This window comes from Dromiciops gliroides, chromosome 1, assembly GCF_019393635.1.
Source record: "Dromiciops gliroides isolate mDroGli1 chromosome 1, mDroGli1.pri, whole genome shotgun sequence".
Classification (NCBI taxonomy): Eukaryota; Metazoa; Chordata; class Mammalia; order Microbiotheria; family Microbiotheriidae; genus Dromiciops; species Dromiciops gliroides.
In genome coordinates this window covers 253,504,119-253,524,612 of record NC_057861.1, presented here as the reverse complement: position 1 = coordinate 253,524,612, position 20,494 = coordinate 253,504,119, and the positions used below count along the sequence as shown (strand labels likewise).

Below are 20,494 nucleotides of genomic sequence, written 5' to 3'. Positions count from 1 at the left end.
ATTGCTCAAGTGTGGGAATGCTCATATCCCATCATTTCTCTGTTCTTTTATGGTAACCCCCATAATTATCTCAGGTGTCATGATAAATACAGTGTTGAATTTGGCCTTGACACCTGTTACCAATTATATTAGATTTTTTAATTTCTCATAGTGGCATGAGGATAATTAGGCAGATGATGCAAAAAGTGATGAAACAAAGATAAAAATTATTTTTAATAATTAATATCGTAGCAATTGTCTTCTCAATTACCCTCCATAAGGGGGGGACTATAGTAATATTATAATTTTAAAGAATGTTTCAATTTTTGTTTTATTATATGTTTCATGTGTAACAACTAAGATTCTGAATTCCCTTAGACATGTTTTTGAGAACTTTCATTGTTTGATTTGATTATTGACAAAGCTATTTTAAAGGTGTGTTAAGCTCAATTTTGTAGGAAATTTTCCTGGCTGATTACCAGCATCCACACATCAACCCCTGAAAAGACTTCCATTCCACGACTACACCTAGAGGACATCTGAGAAAAGACTTTCAGAGACTTTAAATGAACAGTTTTGATTTGTTGTTTTTGTTGTTTTTTTTTCTCTTTCTGTTATAATATACACCATCTGTAACATGTATTCTCTGCAGAGGCTCTCCCTTTGCAAGACTAATGTCAAAGCGTCGGTTCATGAGGACAAAAAAAAAAAAATCGCCCCTCTGAACAAAACTTTCCTCTCTTCCTTTTCTATATTGTTGTTCACATATTATTAGTTAGCAATAGTTATTATATTGTTTTTACTGTTCCGTCAAGGAAACATTTTGTTTCTTGAGGAACAACAGGGGGGACTGTAACGATTGGAATAACGCCACCTGCTGGATACTTACTGTAGAAGAGTTCTGCCCATGAAAGGAAGGTCTTTGAGGGCAAGACCAGGAGTCTTTTCTTCAGGAGTCAGGAAGTGACGCGGACTAGTGGGAGGAGGAAGGAAGAGACTGGCGCTCAGTCTCGCGCTCTTGCCTCTGGACTCTGGTGGAGAGCGGAGCTAGAAATGTGCTCTCCCTTTAATAGATAGGAATCTAGGCCTTTTTCTCTCTCTTTACCAAATTCTTATTCTCCTTAATAAATGCTTAAAAGTCTAACTCTTGCTAAAGTTTATAATTTATTGGCGACCACTCATTAGATATTTTAGACAGACAAGCTAGAATTTTAGCCCTTAACAGGGGAGAAGGAAGAAAATACTGGTAGAAGGAACAGCCTTATAACAAAATTATGGGTCCAGCAACACATGAAAATAGCTAAACTATATCATATTTACAATGAAAAATAGTAGAGAATGATAATGTTGCAATAGTAAGAAATAAGAAATTTTTTTTAAAAATTGTTTTACATTTATCTTGAATATCTGTTTAACAAGAGAATGAGCTATTTTCTAGAGTTCCTTTCAGCTCTAAATCTATGATCGATTGTGGAACTAGGGTGGACATTTTTTCTGGGATTATAATAATACTTTCTGCTAACTTTCAAGGGCTTTGCAGATTGATGGAATTGAGCCCATATTATGATCAAATTCACTTAAAAACATCAAATATGCTTTTTCCTTTGTAACATCAATCCTTTTTGAGAGCAGGGGTGCTAAGAGTTACAGTTGTAAGTGATTCCTAGAGATATTCCTCCCTATGTAGTCAAGGAGAATGAGTTTAACTCTATGAAGATCTATGGGGAATTGGTGGAGAGGAGAGAGAAAGAAGGTGAGAAAAAGAAACTTCTTTCTTGGTATGTGATTTTATGGAGAATTTTATGAGGAGAGAGTATGTAGTGTGAGGGCTTAAGAGAAACTGAAGATACTGTTTTCTTGTCATGTCTAGAGAAAAACAGAACAGAAAGAATGAGGAGGAGTCTTACAAAGATTTTATTGGGTATCTTGAGTGAACTAAGTGGTATGGGGACTGTTTTCACAAGCAAAGAGAAGTCATCTGCTGTTATGGTGAGAGCAACAGTGTGATTATTCTCACAGATAAGATATTGTAAATATCTATGTCTCCGTAAGTATTGAATTCATTGTTAATAAATCCAGTAACTTCAATATTCATCTAATCTTATGGAGATTAAGGAAATTAATAAAGAGAAGAAAATGCTCCTAAACTAACATTAGGAAAGGAAGTGTCTCCTTTTTAGGGATAGGCATACAAACTGGACCTTTGCTTTTACTGGTATGAGGAAGGGAACTTCCAGATGATGAAACTCTCTCTACCAATGCATATTAGCACCTTCTCTGCAATATATTTAATAGTCTTAGAGAGCTTCCTAAAGCTGTAAGAAGCTAAGCAACTTGACCAAAGTCACACAGCAAGTCTGTGTCAGAAATGGGCCTTGAACCATGGTCTTCCCGGTTTTGAGACTGGCTCTCCATCAACCACAGCAAATTGCTTCCCATTATTGCCTTCTTCCTTTTATTTTTTAAATACTGGACTGGGGTGGAGAATCAAACTGTTAATTCATGAAAAAGGTTGACATTTTATTAATCAATAGAAAATAAACTTACTCCTGGATTATTTCAGAGTTTGAGACAATAAGATTAAATATAGGCATGAATCATGGAGAAGGTTATGGGGTAACCTATAAATGAGGTTGGCAGACACCTTATAAGCCTTATTATACTTTGATAGAGATATACTGTTGGCACTACTGTTACATTTATTTATTTGTTTTTTTTTTGTTTATTTAGGTGAGGCGATTGGGGTTAAGTGACTTGCCCAAGGTCACACAGCTAGTAAGTGTTAAGTGTCTGAGGCCGGATTTGAACTCAGGTACTCCTGAATCCAAGGCCTGTGCTTTATCCACTGCACCATCTAACTGCCCCTACTATTACATTTATTAGCTGAAACAGGTTTTTGATTTAGAAATGGAATGAAGACAGAAAGAGGGACAAAGGGAAAGAAGATTTTCTTTAGAAAAAAAGGGGTTTAAGAATTTTAGCATAACTTTTGGGGTTTTTTCCTGCATTAAAAAACAAAACAATTTTTTTTTGTTATCCCTCTTTTCCTCATGAGGATATTTTAACTGTTCCCACAACAAAATCTGAATTAGAAAGGACTTCTTTGGCTATCTAGCCCAACCCATAATAGAAAGGAATTCCCATTATAATTTGCCCGACAAGTGAGCATCCAACATCTATCTGAAGTCCTTCAAAGAGGGGGAACCCATCACCTCTCAAGACAGCCCATTTCACTTCTGGACAACTCTACATTTTGGGAAGTTTTGTTTGTTTCACTTCCTTACATCAAGCCTAAATTAGCCTTTTTGCAATTTCTAATCTTTGTTCTTGGTTTTGTGCTCTGGGGATGAACAGAAAACGCCCAATCCTTCAACAGCTTAACGATTTTCATGTCCCCATGTCTTCTTTTGCATTCCCCAAACACCCAGTTCCTTAAACAGATTCTCAATGGCCTCAAGGCCCTTCACCACTGGTTTGCACTCCTCTGGAGGGGCAACACGAGGAATCAGTAGGTAGAGGGACATTCACCTTCATAAAGCATTCACAACACTTCCTTCTCCCTCAAATCCTCCAGTGAAAAGAAATCCCCCCCCTTTAAATTTCTTACAGCATTTTGCTGGGAAAGAGGGCAAAGGCTTATTATTATACTCTTTCTTGTAGAATAATTATTTGTGTGCATGCCTTCTCCCCACACCCAGACACTTGTTTTTCTATCTCCAATGCCTAGCACAACACCTTTTCACAGAATAGGTTACTAGTAAACGTTTGTTGAATTATGTTGAATAAAACCTTATAAAGGAATTTTAGTGATATCAATAGATAAACAGATTCCAAATGTTCTTCAAGCTGAACCAATTTGAAACTATGTGCGGTTACAATTCATGGAAAATATAAAAGTGTGAGCCACTTTCAAAACCAGCATCAGATTGGGCAAGAAGTACTTGGTTAATTTACTGTATTTAATATTCACTTTGTAGATAGCATCTCTCTTAAAGCTTCCTAACTCAGGTTTTGGGTTTGTTGCTTTCTTGTTTTTACTTCCAGGCTGTTAGTGATAAGAAAGGAAAGCAAACAATATGTAAATGACTTCGTGTCCCAGATTTAATGTTCAAAGAAAAAAAAACAACACGTTTACACTTTTGCACTTTAATAGCAGGTGAAAATATTGAGTCAATTTCCTTGTCTTGCAAGTTATTATAATCTATTTCCAAGTGTTATATCTCCCTAGTCCAATCTCTCTTCCATTAAGAAGCTCTGTGTGTATGTGTGTGCATGTGTGTGTGTGTGTGTGTGGGGGGGGCTGTGCTAACATCTGAGGAAAAGAAATGTGGTATTATATAAAGGCTGTAAATGTGAAAGAAAATGGAAGCTAAACAAATGAGAGGCTGCATTTTTAGCATTTTATGGGCTAAAAGAAAAGCAAATGTTAATTTTAATATTACCCGGGAAGATCTCTTAGCAAGAGAGGAAACGTGGAAAAAAAAATGTAAAAAGGAGACTTCTAGGATTCAAACATAAGTATTTAGAAACCAGGACAACAAGTAATTTTGTAACAAAATGAAGATATCAATTTGCAATATCCAGATAAAAATAAATGTTAAATTAAGCCTTTAAGTATTTGAACAAACTATGATGGAATAGATAAGAGCACTGAATATGAAAACCCAAATTATGAGGGCAGTTAGGGAGTGCAGTGGATAAAGCACCGGCCCTGGATTCAGGAGGACCTGAGTTCAAATCTGGCCTCAGACACTTGCTAGCTGTGTGGCCCTGGGCAAATCACTTAACCTTCACTGTCCCGCCAAAAAAAAAAGAAAAAAGTAAAATTATTTATGAAAAACTGAAATAGTTCAAATATGAATGATCATTTACTAAAGACGTCAAATGGTGTGCTAAGCAGGACAGATATAAATTTAGTCTGCATAGTTCACTATTTTCTTGGACCTTACATTCTCTTTTCTTTTCTTTTTTTTTTTTTTTGCAGGGCAATGAGGGTTAAGTGACTTGCCCAGGGTCACACAGCTAGTAAGTGTCAAGTGTCTGAGGCCAGCTTTGAACTCAGGTCCTTCTAAATCCAGGGCTGGTGCTTTACCACCGCACCATCTAGCTGTCCCCCTCCCCAGATTCTTATAGGGAGACATGACACACAGATATAGTAGCTAGTTATTTATAGTTTCAGTTAAATGCTTCATAGTGTTATAAAACAAAGGGCTTTGTGAGGTCAAAGGGTTAGGGAGGAGGAGGGGGTTAAGTTACCTCAACTAAGTTTGCTGTGAACTTGGGAGTTGGAGGAGAAAGGAAAAGAGAGGGACAATCTAGTATAGCGGAAAGAAAACTAGCCTTGAAGTTGGAGGAGCTCGGTTGAATTCTACATCTGTTTCTTTATTAGTGTGACCTGGGCAAGTGACTTAGCCTCTCTGGACGTCACTCTCCCCATCGGTTAAGTAAGTGAGTTGGACTAAAGAATTTGAAGATCCTTTCTTGCTCTGGGTCTTATAGCCAGGGAATAAACACACAAAATCCAGTCTCTGCCTCTCTCTTTATGAAGAAAAGCATGAACACTATTGGCATGGGATGACATTCAAAATCTCTTATCACCAATCAATCAAAAAAAAAGAGCATTCCTTAAGCACCTACTGAGTAAGAAAACTAGTATTTATCAAGCAACTATGTGTCATGCACTGGGTATACAGTCACTGCCCATAAGTGTTTGAACTCAAACACTCTAGGCCTGGCACTCTATCCACTGTGCCACCTAGCTGCCCATATGTCCGTATGTGTGTATATGTAGTATGTATAAACATATACATATATACATATTCAAAATAAATAAAAAGTGATTTGAGGAAGAGACAGTAGTAGTTGGGGTTTGGGGAGTGTCATAAAAGTAGGTGGGGTTTGGGGAGTGTCATAAAAGGCTTCAAATAGTAGGTGTTGTTTAAGCCAAGATGAAGGAAACCAGGGATTCTAAGAGGCAGAAGTTAGGAGACAGTGTATTCTAAGCGTGGGAGAAGACCAAAGTAAAAGAATGGAGATGAGAATTGGGATATAAGCATTGGTATGATGGCAAGGGGGACAGAGTAATGTGTGATGTCTGGAAAGGCAGGCTGAGGTCAGCTTGGGAAGGGCTTTAAATTCCAAAGGGGATGATAAATTCAGAGCTGACTGATATTTAGTGCCTGAGTGAGTGATATGAACAGATCTGAAATTAGGAAAACCATGTTTATGAATTCTAATGCAATGTTGCTTAAAACTTGGTTGACTGGTACTCTCAAAACCTTTATTGCACTATCTGACATGAAGGATCTTGTTATTTAATCACTGGAATAGCCAAAGAAAATTTGTAAAATCTATAAAGAAAAGTGAATATACATACATCTATAGATATTAGTATACCTAATGGCATATGGGAAGAAAGAACTTTTTGCAGATTAGGTAAAGTATGGTATAGGATACATTTTGATTATGTGAAACAATAGAATTTTGTTGTTGTTTAGTTGTTTTTCAGTTAGGTCTGACTCTTCATGACCCCATTTGTGGTTTTCTTGGCAGAGATACTGGAGTAGTTTGTCATTTCTTTCTCTAGTTCATTTTACAGGTGAGAAACTGAGGCAAACAGGGTTAAGTGACTTGCCCAGGGTCACACAGCTAATAAATGACTGAGGCCAGATTTGAGCTCAGGATCCTGAATCTTCCTGACTCCAGATGTGGGACTCTATCCACTGCACTACCTAGTTGCCCCATGGTAATTAGAATATAGATCTAGAATTTTTTTCCTACCAATACATTATTGTTTTTCCTACATCCTGCTTCTCCCACTGTATCAGTTCTCTCCTCATTTACTCTTATTTAAATTCCTCTAAGGAACTCTTCCAGCTTGTTACCTAAAAGGTTTCCTGTAGGAATCTTCTTCATTGACAATACACCATTGGAAATTTTCTACACAACCTCATTTTTTTTTCCTCTTCTCCTTCCTGCACTGCTTTCCCACAGACACCTGCCCTCACCTGTGCAGATACAGATATCTTCATACTCCCATATTCTCCCCTGAGGTAAAGTATACACAAATCAGACCTTGCCTTCTACTTGGCATCTTCAGCCTTTATTTTCCAGGGGAAAAAATGCAAATGAAGCTCAAAGAGGGCAATTCAAACACATCACTGGTACAACTTTTGATTCATTAGAGAGCTAAAGGTGAGTAAGATATGTTGGGACTCTTTCTGCAGGTAGTCTTCTGAGACAGCCTGAATATAACAAAGTGACACTGACTTTGCTAGAGAGGTACCAGGCACAGATTCACACATAAGTCAGGGTTTTGCTTTTTATTTTCAAGCTTTTACTGAAGGCTAATGCACTGGTTATCTCTCAGTAGTTACCATATAACTCACAGTACTTGGATAGTCTCTCCCTACCCAATACCTAGATGTCTAAGAGGGAAGCCCAACAACACTTAGGCAACCATTCCCCCTATTTTAGATACATTGATCAGACAAGGGATTAAGGGAGGGCAGTAGTACCAGGAGAGAAAAAGCCAGCCCTAAGTGGGTCTGGCTAAATTCTGTGTAGTCCTATTGCTGTTAAACCTACAAAGGAAGACAAATGAGTAGGTATGGAGTTCAGGGGTTCATGGGAAGGGGAGAATATAATTATACTTGCAATATAATTACAGCTTTTTTCCAATTCTTTTTAATGTCACTCCTTGAAATAAGTTCCTTTAAATGGGAGAAGACAATAAAAAGACAACCTTCAACACTTTCTTCAGTTAAAGCTTCAAATTGGCTAATGTTCCACTTCATTTTTATTAATGTACTTATTTCAGTGATATATTTCTATTTAAGACTTTCAGTCTAAATTCAGAGGCAGAGAGATTTCAGTGAAGAAATGTGAATGCATGGAGAAAATATATTTTGTTTTCTCGTGGAATAACCTTTATTTCTTTGATAAAATTATATCTAGTTTTTAAAAAATGACTCAACTTCAATTAAGATGTTAGTCAACTTTCTGTAAACTGCTTCTGCTTTATCACTGACATTATTTCTTTTTACACATAGTTTTCTATCTTCAGTATTATATATACATGGATAATTTCATTTCCTTAATACAATTTTCTTGTAAATACCAAATTTTTCATAACATTCTTCAGGTCTAGTCTCATTTTTCTATTTCCTCTTTATTAGTTCTTGTGCCTACTCTCATGTTTTTTGTTTTTGTTTTTGTGGGGCAATGAGGGTTAAATGACTTGCCCAGGGTCACACAGCTAGTAAGTGTCAAGTGTCTGAGGCCAAATTTGAACTCAGGTCCTCCTGAATCCAGGGCCAGTGCTTTATCTATTGCACCACCTAGCTGCCCCCTTGTCTGTCTCTTAACAGGAAGGAATACCCAAAGCCTTTTGTATCTAGAACTTCCATTTCCAGAATACTCCTTGAGATCTAGAACATTTTTGGGATAGCTCCCTAGGTCTTTAACATAGGAAGAATGGGTTTTTCACCAGAAGATGCTCATTGAATTTTTTGGGGCGGTGGGGGCAATGAGGGTTAAGTGACTTGCCCAGGGTCACACAGCTACTAAGTGTCAAGTGTCTGAGGCTGGATTTGAATTCAGGTCCTCCCGAATCCAGGGCCTATGCTTTATCCACTTCACCACCTAGCTGCCCCATATGTTTTGTTTTTTACAAAAAGGTGCAATATAGAGTCCACATAGTCACACTCTGACTGACTCAATAAACATTTAAACAGTATTTTAGGGACAATTTCTTACCTGAACAAAGCTGTTCGACTTTTGTGTAGTTTAAAGATACTATATCGTTCACCCATGCAATGATGTCATGTCTGCTCATAGTCTCTTGGGTTATCGAGGTAGAATACACATTGACCGCCATTCCCCAACTGGAAAAAATATATATATTTACTTTAAAATTAATAATAATAATAATAATAATAATACAATTCTACAAATAAACCATACTGAAATTGGAGCAGCCTTTCAGACTAAACTGTTGCTCATAACTGCCCAGATATGGGATGCAAAAAATTTAAATTGAAGCCTTTTTTTTGTTAACAGCTGTCAACATATCTTATACTAACAATCTCCAAACTATATGGAATGAAAAGCTTTCAAAATATAGTTGCCTTAGGGAAGACATCAACATTATGTGGGAAAGGATTGAGGCAGAAATCATTCTTATAAATCATCAGTGTTGTCGAGTATTCTATTGCACTTTTTCCAAAGATGCTTTGGTGTGCCTAGAGAAGATGAGTTCACATTCCCGTAATTGCATTCAATTACAAAAATCAATTCTTTTATCTACCTACACAACAGCAAATATAATGTTGCAAGATAGCAACTTGGTTGTTCTTAGACCATTTCTATCTTAACCCCATCTAAAAAGATGAATATAATAATATAGCAGTGATAACAATAATCATGAAGCCTATGAAAAAGGTCTAAGAAAGCAAACAAAAGGCCCACCCAACCTTCATGAGTGGTACCTATGTGAATTCTACCAATGAAATATCAACAAAGAATTGTCAAAAAGATTGCTGAGTCATGAGGATTTTTTCATAAAAACAATGGGATTTATCAAGTAATTGCTACCAGAATTTAGAGAAAGGTCATCCTCAAGGAGCCCAGACTTACTGATCAATGAAGAATGTTCATGCAAAGGGTAAAAACTATACCTTATACCCATGGAAATGGGTGGGAGTAGCCTGAAAATGGAGGGATAGGAAACCTGGTTGTTCTGCTTCTGCAAGTAGAAGCTGATGAGGTGCAGGAATGGCAAGCAGGAGGACCAGGAAGGGAACCACCCACATAGATGCTGAAGTCCTGGAAAAGCCCTAATTGATCTGATCTAGTTATGATTCAGGATGTGGATGGGGGAGGGGGAGAGCAGCTAGATGGCTCAGTGGATAGTGTACTGGGTCTGTATTCAGGAAGACTCAACTTCCTGTGTTCCGCTCCGGTCTCAGATACTTACTAGATGTATGACCCTGGGACAAGTCAGTTAACTCTGTTTGCCTCAATCAAATGGAGAAGGAAATGGCAAACCACTCCACTATCTCTGCCAAGAAAACCTCGAATGGGATCAGCAAGAGTCAGGCATTACTGAAAAACGACTGAACAAGTTAGGACTCTCCGTGCAGCATCTGATACTGGCTCAATCATCTCTGTTCTCTGCCACTACTGCTCCACCACCTCTTAGGGGCTGCCCCTCTCCCTTTGTGTCAGACGCTTCAATCCACTAACATTTGCTCTTAACTTATGATTTCTTGGCAGCATGGTACAAAGGGGGAAAAAACAACCTAATAAAATTTTAATAAAAGGACCCTTGGACTATATTTCTTAGGTGTCTTCTAACTCTCAATATAGGATGCTACAAACTACTCCCGAGTTCCTATTTGTGGTTCTTCCTCCCAGAAATCACTCTCCTTGGTACTTTTTGGGATATATGTCCCAAGTCAGAGTTTTATGGTAAAGTGGACCCTTTCCTATCAGTACATATTCCCTCCAACCTGTATTTCCTTCTGGAAGAAGGGAATGGAGAAAGGAAAAGAAACCAAGGCTCTCTCTATTGCCACTGGGTCTCCCACCAATGCATACTACATATACACATGTGAATAAACAAGAGTGGATTGCATTTATAAATTATAAAAGTAATAAATAAAGGAAAGTGTGGAAGTGCTCTGACTGCTCAAAACAAAACAATGAGAAAAGGAAACCAAGTTATTTCTCACAGGCTCCCTGCTACTGAGAATTATGGATACCTAAAAAATAGGTTTGGTTTTTTTTTCCCCTTAGAGATGTTGTAGACAGTATATAGATGGCCAAGAAAATTTTTTTAAAAATGCAATTTGTAGTATAGGAAAACACAGGTCTGTAGATATATTGGCCTTGAACATTGTTGTTGGCATTGGTTTTTGTTTTTGTTTTTTTTGGTGAGGCAATTGGGGTTTAGTGACTTGCCCACGGTCACACAGCTAGTAAGTGTTAAGTGTCTGAGGCCAGATTTGAACTCAGGCCCTCCTGAATCCAGGGCCAGTGCTCTATCCACTGTGCCAATCTAGCTGTCCCTGGCATTAGTTTTAAGGTTGAGTGAGGAAGGCTTTACTAGGACTCTTTTAGAGGGAGTGTGAGGGAGCAGCTAGGTGGCACAGTGGATAAAGCATCAATCCTGGATTCAGGAGGACCTGAGTTCAAATCCAGCCTCAGACACTTGACACTTACTAGCTGTGTGACCCTGGGCAAGTCACTTAACCCTCACTGCCCCGCCCCACCCCCCAAAGAGGAGGGAGTGTGAGGTAGAAGCAGGAGTGCTGGTATTGATTGGGATTGAAATCTGCCTTTGATGAGGATGTACCATGTGACAAGCAGGCAAAGACGTTCATCATCAGCTTCTTTTATCAGATAGAGATAGTGTCTGGTACCTATATGGTCATGGTAGAGTGCAGAGAGCTCTGGCTGTGCTGTGAGAGGACCTTCATTTACATGCTTCCTACCCAGGTGACCTGGGGCAAATCCAGTAACAGCCCTGGGCCTCAGTTTTTTCATCACAAAGAGAGGAAGTGGGAATAGAAAGATGGCTTCTGAGCTGCCTTCCAGCTTTTGATCTGTGAACTATGATTCTAGGTGCTCGTTAAGTCTTAAAGCACCATATAAATGTCAACTTTTAAAAAATTACTCATTCAAACATTCATTCTTACTTTGATATTAACCAAAAAATTAAAGTCTATAAAAATAAACCAGACCCTTGTTTTAAATGGTTGTAGGTTAATTCCAAATTACCTGGGGAGGAAAATAAGTCTGTAATAATCAACAATGAAAAATGGATGGTAATTAAGTCCCATAGGCACCCAGTGCAAACAGATTGTAAGAGAGTACAAACGTCAAAAAAACCAAAGGAAATTGAAGTTGTACAATATGTTTTGTATCTTCAATAATGATCTCTTATTAGTGCAGGAGATCTGAAGTGAACAAAGGCTTAACTAAATCTTGTGCTTGGGGCAAGTCCCACAAATTGTGCCCTGGCAAGCAGCGTCCTCACATCAACTTTTTAAAGATGAATTGAATTAGGAATAGGGGAGGAAATCTTGGATGTTGGGATACCACTCCATTGGGATGGGGGTGTGGCACAGAGACCTTTGGGTACCTGAGATTCTGGAACATCAAGAGGTCAATACTGAGGGATAGGGACAAAGGAAGGGAGGGCTAGGTTTGTGGATAGAACTAACCTCTGTTGGGGCTGCTAGGGAGAGGAACAGTGTCATATCATAGCTTCCTGTTTTAACTAATTAATCTGGCTAATTAGGCACTATGCCCAGCTGTATCCACTGGCTTAGTAAGAAGTGGTGCCAGCATCCTCTAAATTTAAGTGCCCTGGGACAAAGACCCAGTCATCTAGCTCTAGTTGAAGGTCTGGAAATGAAACAAAGCAAAAACAAAAAAACCCACCATATAGCTGAATAAAAGTTTACATTTAATATTATATGAAACTACTTTACATTAATTATTCCTTATTCATTTTTCATTCAGCAAAGATTAAAAAGGATTGTAATAAATAATACAAGAATGAAGTTATAAATGGAAGTACAATTGGCTGAAGAAGAAAATGGGTCAATTAATACATGGCAATGATGTTAATTAGTGATTGTTTGCTTACCCTGCAATTTCCCAAAGACAGACTCACTAAGGATCTTGGGAATATATGTCTCTGTCTCTCAATTAGTTCACTAGAACCTTGCTCTCACACATTTCTATTTTCACACTTGAGGCAACATTTTTCCACTTTTCAGTTCTACACAATTTATTCTCTAGGTTTAGTGTTGATGGATGGAACTCTTGCCTTTGCCCTCTTCCCTCCAGTCTTGCCTTTTTGGTTATTCTAGGGAACTATATTAGGATTTTATGCTGTTGTTTTAAAAAATAGTACCAGACACAAGATTTGCAAGGCATTTATTTAAGAGGAAAATAGTCAAAGCTATGTTAAAAGAATGTCTTGATACATCAAGAGAACATTTACTTTTTTTTGAGATAACTACTGATTTTTCCACCTTTTGATTATTTTTGATTCTTGGGTTGGCTGTGTCTGCTTAATAATTTATTTTCATACCAACTTTTAACTCTTCAGGCACTCAATTTTCCCTTTAATGAATGTTATGTAACTCAGAATGGAAATATGGTTTTTAGACTTTGAAGAATTTTGGAGGGAACGGATAAAAATACATGTCAGCAAATAAATATATAAAGTTTCAAACACAAGTATCCATCACAAAAAAACTCACTAAAATGTTCTTCTGCAGTTAAAGACAACATCCATCTAGGTGAACTCATTTGATTTTCTTTTCATCATTTAATAAGAATCCAAGACAAAGAACTCAGATTATGAATGTATGTTTTTTCAATGAAATATTTTACTATTGTACGATCAGGATGCAAATTTTTGTTTTATCACTGTACGGGACAATTAGTTTTCTTTTATTTCCTTCTCACAAATTGTATTTTTATATTTGCCCCATCATCTCATAAATTATAGGTTGTTGGCTGCAAGGCAAATTTGTGGATGGCTCAGCACAATACATTGCAACAACTAGAAAAACAACCCCAATCATATGATGTCATGATGGTAGATTAGTGGCAACATCTTCATCTCCAAAAAACAATACTCTTTTTTTCCTTTCATATTTCTGAAATGATTCAGGTGGAAGTTTAGTAAACTTGGATCAATTCAATATGGAATATTAACCCAAATTGTCTTAAGATTGAGGTTACTATTATACAATGAGGCTTTTTTGAATTTCAGATTTTTATATACATCTATTCATATATATAACCTATAAGCAAAATTACCATGAAATCAATTTGGGGCAATTATTACTACATAACCCTGTGTAGAGAACACTAGGATTTTCTTTCTGACAAATGTCCTATAATTCAAAACAAGATACTGTTTTTAGTTTTTGAAGAATATTTTTGGAAAGAAGGAAACACGTGCTATCAAATAAATCATAGAAGAAGCCAAACATGGATATATGACTAATAATATATTAGGAGGCCCTGGTTCTAGTTCTGGCTTTTCTCCAGGGGATCACTATGCAATTCTATTTTTAAAATCTCTTTGACTTAAAAATGTAAGGTACAGATTATTCCTACTTCACAGGGGACTCTGTGGAAGAGAAGACATATAACATTCAAGATACTTATTTTTATTTATTGAAGAATTTCAAAGAATTCTTTCCTGTTGAGAAAAAGAACTTGCTATGAGAAGGCTAGAAATGCTGAATGCAGGAGGAAAGTTAACACATTTCATAGCATATATCCTTATTTTTGGATCCTCAACTGTGCCTTTACAGTGAACTGTCTAACATCTGGGATGTATGCAATTCTCCTCTGCAACACCCTTGCAAAGACGGGAAAACAAAGTGCTGAATTCTGATTTTGTGACATTTCATTAACACATTTTAGAGGCAACTGTGACATGGTAGATGGAGGGCTGGCCTTGGAGTAAGTCAGTCAAGTCTTGCTTCTTACATAGACTTAGCTGTAAGACTATTAGCAAGCCTGTTAACTTCTTGGTACCCACAGGCAGTGGAAAGGATACTTGAATTGGAGTCAAAAGACCTGGGTTCAAATCCATATCCTCATGGAATTTATAGGCTAGTAGGTGCATAAGACACAGACACAAATAACTATGGTATGACAGAATATCACAAGTGCATTAGAGAGTTGGAATAAAGTGCTTGAGCAAGCCTATTCAGCTCCGCCTTTTGTCACTACTCTACTTTCCCACCCACGTAAAAGGCAAATGATGGTTTACAATAATCAAATAATGAATTGTACTGCCTTATCACTGGTAAGTCCAGCCAGGGGCAGAGATCATCCTTGACTCTAGTCAAGTGACAATTGTTTATAATTCATGTGGTAGATTACAAGAAGTTTCTTCTAAGTTTGAATGTATGTATGTATGTATGTATGTATGATGTATTATTTAGTTACCAGGAAGACTTAGTATTAAATTTGGCAGGCTTCTGTTTTGTTGGTGTTTGTGTCGAAGAAAAAAAAATTGATAAATCAATCTTCCACTTGCTTGGAAAGTAGACATTTCTATTTTATCTGATGCTTCATTTTGTAGTAGAAAGTGGCCTGGATTCAGAATCAGAAAGCCTATATGTAAGTCATTCAATAACCTTATTTTTTTTAGTGAAATATAAAGTAAAGTTCTCAGCTTGAGAAGGGGGGGCCATGGGAGGGGTGAAAAGGTGTGGAAAAGCTATTATGGTGAGTGGGAGAGTGAATTGATTTGAGAGGTAGAAAAGGAATGTCTTGCTGCAGTGAGGACCCAGTTGAAATTAAGTTTAAAAAAAAAAAAAATCTGTAGTGGACCCAGTTAGCTACATTCAGCTGCAGAGGAGAGAAGGCAGCAGACGATGGGAGTAATCCAAGGCTGAGGGTTAGTAGGGCAAGATCAGCCACAGAATAAGGAGACAAAAGACTTGAGAGAAGAGGGTGGTGTAGAAGTAAACTGAGTCACAGACGGGGGAGGAAGGAGAGTGTACCTAGTGCAGGAGTAATGGCGGGGGAAAGAACTGAGGGGTGGAGGGAATGGAGGTTATGGGAAGGATAAAAAATAGCACCTACTAGACTTTGTAAGGCAGAAGGAGAGATGGAACTGAGGGTTTCATGTTTAAGTATATATACTAAAAGTTGAGAACCACAGGTCAAACCATTGTGACCTTTAGGTATGTTCTCAATTTGGAACATACATGGCATATTAATTGGGAATGGAGAGGGTTCCTCTAACAAAATATCTTTCATTTAAACCCATCCTTTTTTCACTTGAGATTTAAAACATTCAAAATTCCTTCTTCTCAAATGGCTTCTTCTAGACTTCTCTTCATAATAGAAGCTGTTCTTGTGAGGATCAAATGAAATAATACTTGTAAAGTGCTTAGCATAGTGCCTGGCTCATAGTAGCCACTTAATAAATGTTTCTTCTCTTCTCCCTTCCCCTTCCCATGTATAATTCTAATGATCTGATTATTAGCAGTGAGCAGCATTTACATTTCCCTCTTGGAACAAATTTTTCTACTTGCAGATGAACATGATATTCTTAGATTCAGTTCATGCTGAGTATGGGTGGGGGGGGAAGAGTCGAAATTTTAAAATATGATGATTCAAACGGTGAATACCTCAGGAGACAATTCTCTACTCATCACTTTCTCATTATTCATGACCTGGAAATTGAGCAAAGGGAGAAAAAAAAAGAGGCATATAAAAGAGAGAAGTAATAATTTATTTGGGTGGGGAATGGAAAAGAAAAATATAGCCCTTTTGAGACAAGCCTTGACAATAATACATCTCCCTAGAGACATACTACAGTAACTTTATTGAGTTTCATTTAAAATCGTATATTAAGGCTTCCCTTTAGATTGGAGAGAAACTGTCATATGCATAGATTCAAATGAATAAATTGAGTCATCTCACTATTTCTCTACTTCCTGGTTAGAGACACTAGTCTAAATAAAAGAAAATTATTTTACTTTTAAAGACTTTTTTGATGTTATCACTAAATTAGGTTAGGGAGTACAAAACTAAGGTAGATTTACTAGACATTGAGTCTCTTTTGGTAGCGACTATCATTGGTGAATGGTAATATCTGCTTAGGGTAACTTAGATTCAGTGGTTAAATTTACTTCATGAAGAGATAATGGAGAAGTGTAATGACATAACACATGATTCAATTTATTTTTTTGTTTCTTTTTGTGGGGCAATGAGGGTTAAGTGACTTGCCCAGGGTCACACAGCTAGGAAGTGTCGTGTCTGAGGCTGGATTTAAGCTCGGGTCCTCCTGAATCCAGGGCTGGTGCTCTATTCCCTGTGCCACCTAGCTGCCCCTGATCCAATTTATTTAAAAAAATATATCTATATCTAGATCTATACACACACACACACACACACACACACACACACACACACACACACACACTTTTGGGGCAGCTAGGTGGCACAGGGGATAGAGCACCAGCCCTGGATTCAGGAGGACCTGAGCTTAAATCGGGCCTCAGACACTTGACACTTCCTAGCTGTGTGACCCTGGGCAAGTCACTTAACACTCATTGCCCAGCAAACCGCCCCCCCCCAAATAAATATATATATGTACTTTTATGAAAATAACATAGAGGAACCAAATGATTTTCTTTTGAAAAATAAGTAATTAATAGAAACTAATAGAAAATTAATAGAAAACAAACTAGTATGATTTGTGTGTCTTTATTACTAAACTACACTATTATCAAACTGATTATGTAAACTTTCAAAGATCATTAAATTCTACAGCTGATATGATCTTGGTAGAGGACTTTTTATTTTACAGATGAGGAAACTTGTCTATTTAATTAAAAAAAAGCATAAATAGAACACAGTTTCTTTGTTGCCAGTTCACTGTTGTTTTTCCTTCATATCAATTGACTTACTTTTTAAAAATATCATCTCTCTTCCACAGACATTTCAGAATTTATTAACAACTCTCACTGCTGTCTGTGATGGTATTACTTATACTCCCTTAAACCCATGTTCTACTTAGAACACATCTTTTATTTTGTAGTTCTTTCTGGTAGAAACAACAACAACAAAGTCCTACTTATTATTTTTTTTTAGGCAAAAAGTCACCAGGCCTGCTGAGGGCCTGAACTCCTCATGCTGTTTATTAATGACCATCACTCTGACAAAATCTCATTAGAAGATGAAGGGATATTATCTTTCTACTTCACTCACTGGGCGTGCTTCCCTTATGTCAATGCCAACTTCCAAATGGCATTTTTTTACTAGTCTCTCTCTACCCTATGAAGGTTCTAAATTGTATTAAATAAGAGTGAACTTGGTTTACACTAAGTATTTAGGTTTCTTTATGATTTTCAAGAAGAGATTATACAATAATCCAATCAGTGGGTTATGGAACAGCATTATTATGCTGAACTTGCTTAATTCAACAACTTAGCAAGAATTTATTAAGTATCTCATATGTACTAAGAAATAAAAGTCCTCCCTGACATCATCAAGTTAGCAATCCAGGGGTAGGGGGAAGGAAATAACATTAACTTACATTTATATAGTATTTAATAATTTAATTAAATTAATGAACAATGAACAAAATTCATTGTTTACAATAAACCCATTAAAAAGGTAATGGAAGCTATTATCATCATCTCTCTTTTACAGATGAGGAAATTGAAGTTCAGAAAGGTTAAATGGCTTGTCCAAGGCAATCCAACTAGGAAATATCAGGAGTAGGAACTAAAGCCTCACAGGCTCACAGCATCATAGGACCAGAGGATCTATATTTAGAGTGGAATGGGACCTTCAAGACCACCAAGACCAAACACTGTCCCCACTCTTTTTTTTTTTTTTTGGTGAGGCAATTGGGGTTAAGTGACTTGCCCAGGGTCACACAGCTGGTAAGTGTCAAGTGTCTGAGGCTAGATTTGAACAAAGGTCCTCCTGACTCCAGGGCCAGTGCTCTATCCACTGTGCCACCTAGCTGCCCCCCCCCCCCTTTTTATAGAAAAAGAATGTGTGACCCAGAGAGGGGAATTCACTTGTCCGAGATCACAGTGGAGTAAATGGCATGAAATGGGAAGACTAAAGCAGTGGTATCAAACTCAAATAGAAATGGGCCAAAACTGTACATGAGGACCCCTCTGGGAGGAATATCGACTTAGAAAACCACATAATAACACTATCTATGTTGTATTGCAGTTTTATTTATTTTGTTCAGTATTTCCCAATTATATCGTTGTTGGTTTTTATTGTTGTTTGTTTGTTTTGGGTTGTTTTTTTTTTTTTTTTGGTGTTCGGGAAGCCAGTTGGCCTGTGATCAGCACCTCTACCCTAAAGATAATGGAATATGGGAATGACATAAACATACCCACACATGGGTAACATTACACTGGCAATAGTATGAAGAACAAATTGGGAAAGGGAGCCCCTGGAAGCAGGAAGACCAGTTAGAAGCCCATTCCTGGTTGAAACAAGATGAGGTTTTATTTAGCAGAGCAGTTGTAGTGGGAAAGGAAGGAAGACGCATAGGAAAATGACTGCAGAAATAGACTGAAAGACCTTGTAACACAGGAATAGGAAGAATCAAAAAATGAAAAGATGAATCCCTGGTTTTTCAAGCCTGAGTGACTGGGCAAATGGTAGAAACCAGAGAAAATGAGAAGTTTAGGGGGAGGGCAGATTAGAAAAAAGAGGATTTCCACTTCAGACATATTAAGTTTTAGATACTCAGAGAGATCTAGCAGAGACTTGGAAATATAGGAGTGTTGTTCTAGGAAGAAGCTGGGGGTGGGGCTGGAGAGACAGATTTGGCAGTGACTTGCATAGATATAACAACCGAAGCCTGGGGAGTAGATGGGATGACCAAAAAAGAGAATGGAAAGAGAGGAGAAGAGGGTCAAAGACAGAATAGACATTCTAATTAATTGATAACAGAATGAAACTTTTAAAATTGCATTAGATTTCAAAAACTGACATGACCTCCAAAATAACTGAATAGAGAATGGCCAAAGATTAGAAGGATATTTAAATTCCATAGGAATTCTTCCTGTGATTCCCAGCTACAACTTCTGGATGATGCAGTGGAGAGAGAGCTAGGGCTAGAATCAGGAAGACCTCAGTTAAAATCTGGCATCAAACACTAGCTATGCGACCTTGGGCAAATCACTTCACCTCTGCCTGCCTCGGTTTCCTCTACTGCAAAATAAGGATAATAATAGCACCTCCCTCCCGTGGTTGTTATGAAAAGCAGATGAGAGAACATTTGTCAAGTGGTTAGCACCAGTGCCTGGTTCATAACAGGCACTTAATATATCCTTTCCTTCCCTTCCTCCTTTCCGCCCTCCCCATCCTTAAGTGTGTGTGGCTTGAGTACAAGATAAGAGATGAATGTTTTTAATATCAAGGTTAAGAACACTGTACTTAAATTAAAGGCCATAATTAAATTACATTATATTTGCAAGAAGTAAAAAATATATATTTGTATTGTCCTAAATGTCCACATAGTAGTTGAAACAAATGATTGACTTAACATACTTTAGGACCAGAATCTCACTGTTGTAGAGAGCACTGCCAAACCACTAATTCTGCCTTACTCACCGATAAGCCGCTCTCCTCAGGATACCTACTCAACTCCAGCTCCCCTTTCAGCATGTCTTTTGATACTCAACTCCCTGCCTTCTGCTGCCTTCCTCCCTGGCTCTTCCTGCCAAGACCCTAATACTCCCATTAGGTTCCAAGTCTTTAGACACTCATCTTATCTATCATGAACCTGGGTCAGTTTTGGGGAAATAGGTAGCAAGTGGCCACAACTGAGAAGCTAAAGCTAGTATAAGCCACCGTTAGAAAGCTGTTGTACAAGATAGGATTCACACCAAGCAGAAGGGTGAGAGGCAGTAGGCTAACCATAACGTCAGCATAGACCCTAGACTGCAGTGTGCAGTGAGTGATTTGTCTTCTGGTACCTTAA

The 20,494-nt window shown here is 37.7% G+C and overlaps 1 protein-coding gene across 2 annotated transcripts in view; it reads right to left on the bottom strand.

Moving 5' to 3' along the window:
* MAPRE2 (microtubule associated protein RP/EB family member 2) overlaps positions 1–20,494 on the bottom strand; it is a 221,565-nt gene that overhangs the window by 77,108 nt on the left and 123,963 nt on the right. For both annotated transcript variants that reach the window (XM_044003190.1, XM_044003188.1), the window contains one exon: positions 8,737–8,864. In XM_044003190.1, coding sequence (XP_043859125.1) covers positions 8,737–8,857 — 121 coding nt within the window. In that variant the 5' untranslated portion in view covers positions 8,858–8,864. The remainder of the gene's footprint in view (positions 1–8,736; positions 8,865–20,494) is intronic.